Source organism: Fundulus heteroclitus, chromosome 3, assembly GCF_011125445.2.
Source record: "Fundulus heteroclitus isolate FHET01 chromosome 3, MU-UCD_Fhet_4.1, whole genome shotgun sequence".
Lineage (NCBI taxonomy): Eukaryota > Metazoa > Chordata > Actinopteri > Cyprinodontiformes > Fundulidae > Fundulus > Fundulus heteroclitus.
In genome coordinates, this window is record NC_046363.1 from 32,177,022 (window position 1) to 32,180,301 (window position 3,280).

A 3,280-nucleotide genomic window follows, 5' to 3' on the forward strand; every position below is an offset into this window, starting at 1 on the left:
AAATGTTCACATTTTGGACAAAGAAGACAGATGGTTTGAAAGGGATGTGAAGGAAGCCATCTACATTAAGAGAGAAAGACCAACTTTGAACAAAGGAGGATGCCTTAGGTTTCAACTCTCAAAAACTTACAATACAGCTATAGGATTAAGTCCGGCCAACCGTCACCTTAACTCTCACCCTCATTCGGGTGATCAAAACATTGTTCCTTTAAGCCAAGCCAATAACGACCCTGACGACTCCCCGTTACAGAGGAGTGGACCAGTTTCGGTTCAATCTGCTGGCTTAATGGCTTTAACGACCGCCCATTACTAAGGGGTGGACCTGTTTCTGTTGAATTTGCATGTTATCTAAGCCATTACAAGGCCTTTGTTTGCCAATTGTATAAAGCTTGTTACTCCACATTACTCCAGACTTTTTGAGTTGAGAAAGCTTCCTGGAGAGGAAGCAAAACGTCTTCAACTACGGAAAACAAGTCCAGTTGCTTTGTTTTTTTACCTTTTTTTTGGAATCATTCTAGCGTTTATTTGGGTTTTATGAACTTTTTGTAGATTTTATAAATCTTCAATTAATAGTGCAGATTTTATTAATAAAACTTTTCAGGAATAAAAGCGACTTATTTTGAATGTGGACTAAATGTTGACAATACCTATGTCTAAATCTGGATCCTGCATAGATTTAACTTTGACTCTTCTTATTAGGCTCTAGTCTTGAATTAGAAAGTCAGTGAGGAAATAAACTAATGTTGTGATTCCATGAGAAGCTCTGACAAGAGCATTTTTCATCCTCCCCAGTAAAACACCTGAAGCAGTTTAGTTCTTTGCTGTTTGAAGAGAATATACCTAATTGTATTACTTTACTCGCCTTTAACTAATACATATTAAAACACCTTGACTCTCAAATGGAGTTTTTTAATCCTGACCACCAGTCACTGCTCTCAAAAGGATTTAATTTGGTTCAACTACAGGTTCCCACACATTATGCAAAAAACGGAACATGTTGAAAATCAGGGCTAATTATTCCATTTGAGAGGATGTAATTACATCCTTTAGACCGGGCTATGGATATTCCAAAGTGGCTGGTTCTCTGTCACGAAGGATATTCTGGGTCGAAATGAGTGCGGCTCAGTCAGCCATGCAATAGACTGACCTGTTCAGCGTCAACCTTTGCTGGGAAATCTCTGGTGCTCCTGTCAGGTCTGCCTTATCAATGGCCTCTGTTAAAGAATGTATTTTGCATGTGTATGCGTAATATTGTAAAAGATGATTGGCTTGTTCAAGTGTGGAATTATTGGCTCTCTCGGTGGAAAGTGGTGTTTGACAGACAGACATTTAAAAAAAAAAAAAATAGAGGGAATTCAGTGAAATCCCTCCAGTATTGCAGAAGTGCGGAATGATGAAGAGACATGAGGAGGCCAAAACTTCCCCAGTGGAGTTAGGTAACAGCTGCCAGGAATGGGCAGGGCCTCCAGCAGAGATGAGGCAACACTTGGCCCATGAGTGTATAAATACCTACACTCTCTGCATATTCAACTACTAGATGCCAGAAGAGCTGAAAGGATCAGCCAAAGATCTGAGGAAATCCAGTTGAGAATCGGCATCCATCTCTGAAGCTGAAGAATAAATTCAGGACACAGCGGTGCTCTGTGTTGGCCTGACATCCATGTGAAAGGAGACCCATCAGCTCTAATCTTCGAAGGATTTATCACCACCTTGAACCCAAAATGAAGGCATTCAGCATTGCAGTTGCAGTGACACTCGTGCTCGCCTTTATTTTCATTGAGGAGAGCTCCGCCGTCCCGTTCACAGGGGTAAGAATTTGACTTAAACCCGCTTCGTTTGCTTATCAGCTCCTAGCGTTTTGTCAGGAAGAATAGACTCTTAAATGTGCATAATTCATTAACAGGTTGGAGAGCTGGAGGAGGCAGGGGGCAATGACACTCCAGTCGAGGCACATCAAGAGATGTCAATGGAATCGTGGATGGTATGTTCAATTGACTGAATGGATTAAGCCAATTACCACGAGCAAATTAAAATTTAAGTGGCTGCTGTTTTCCCCACGGAGCAGCCTCGTCCCCTCTCAAACACAGATAGAGAAGGAATTGCTGTTGATGACACTTTGTTCACGTCTCTTGTTTTTCACACAGATGCCAAAGCATGTCAGGGAAAAGCGCCAGAGTCACCTCTCCTTGTGCCGCTACTGCTGCAAATGCTGCAAGAACAAGGGCTGCGGCTTCTGCTGCAGGTTCTGAGGGTCGCCTGCAATGACCGCTACATTCTAATTTATTGTTTTTTCTCCTTCTTTACCTCTCCTTTTACTGAATCTATGGAAAATGTTTTACAAGTGAAATGATTCATGGAGCAGCACAAACAAGTGAAGCCTTTCTTCTATTTATTTTGTATACTTCAGCTTTTTAACTTTTTTTTAAAAAAAAAATGTCAAATGGATTTTTTTCTTTGCTGGAAATGATTGTTTCATGTTGAATAAAAAAAACAACATCTGAATCATCGAACCAAAGAGATTTGTGTCATTTATGTTGAATCAAGCAACAGAAACATGTCTTTCCAAAACGTGTTTTACATGAATAACATCAGCACGACGCCTGCCATGTGCTGGAAAAGCCAAAAGCTGCAAACAGAGAGTGATTACAGCTGCACAGGTGTGCAGACGATGCTGGAGTTGGTCGCTTGAAGACAGCACAAAGACTCGCCTAACATAATAATAAAGTACACCGTGTCGCATCCGTAAAATTGATCTTAAATTGAAAAACGTGAACATGTGCATTATGAGACTTTGCACATCTTCAACGTAGCCTTAAGTCTTTGTATCTATGACGCTTTCAAACCAAAGTCAAGGAAAAAAGAAATCTTGGCGAAAGAATCTGTTGTCAGACATCGTGTATGACAGTTTTGAGCTCCTCAAAGACGGTTTTATAACAGTGTAAGAGAATTTAAGATTTATAGCTTTACAAAGAGAGTGAAGGCATTGATCTAGGGATCTCTTTAATAGCTTTTATCCGATATTAGATTCATTCACACACCTTGGGGCTCCAACACCTTTCATTCTTAGCTTACAGCGTATTGCTGTAACCCCTTTGATCAGTCTTTCAGCCCTCTTTAGTGACAAACCAGGATTTTTAGTTTCTTCATTGATCATTCTAATGTGTAAAGAGATACGTATTCATTATGATGGCTGGGAAGTAGGTATTCAACATCCTGGAAAGAGACATACAAAAAAAGAGATTCATTCAAACCCCGATTTCCTTCCTTTGCAAACGGCATG

At 40.4% G+C, this 3,280-nt stretch overlaps 1 protein-coding gene across 1 annotated transcript; it reads left to right on the forward strand.

The window, feature by feature from the left end:
* Window positions 1–1,525: 1,525 nt before the first annotated feature.
* On the forward strand, window positions 1,526–2,451 carry LOC105916803 (hepcidin antimicrobial peptide). The gene is made up of 3 exons (XM_012851426.3): window positions 1,526–1,808; window positions 1,904–1,981; window positions 2,145–2,451. The coding sequence occupies exons 1-3, from the start codon at window positions 1,722–1,724 to the stop codon at window positions 2,247–2,249; spliced, it is 270 nt and encodes an 89-aa protein (XP_012706880.1). The 5' UTR covers window positions 1,526–1,721; the 3' UTR covers window positions 2,250–2,451.
* Window positions 2,452–3,280: the final 829 nt, after the last annotated feature.

Excerpts from the sequence above, each read along its gene's own strand:
- LOC105916803 (XM_012851426.3), top strand. The coding sequence starts at position 1,722 with ATGAAGGCATTCAGCATTGCAGTTGCAGTGACACTCGTGCTCGCCTTT. Across the intron at positions 1,809-1,903 it reads CCGCCGTCCCGTTCACAGGG|GTTGGAGAGCTGGAGGAGGC; the intron begins GTAAGAATTTGA and ends ATTCATTAACAG. Across the intron at positions 1,982-2,144 it reads TGTCAATGGAATCGTGGATG|ATGCCAAAGCATGTCAGGGA; the intron begins GTATGTTCAATT and ends TTTTTCACACAG.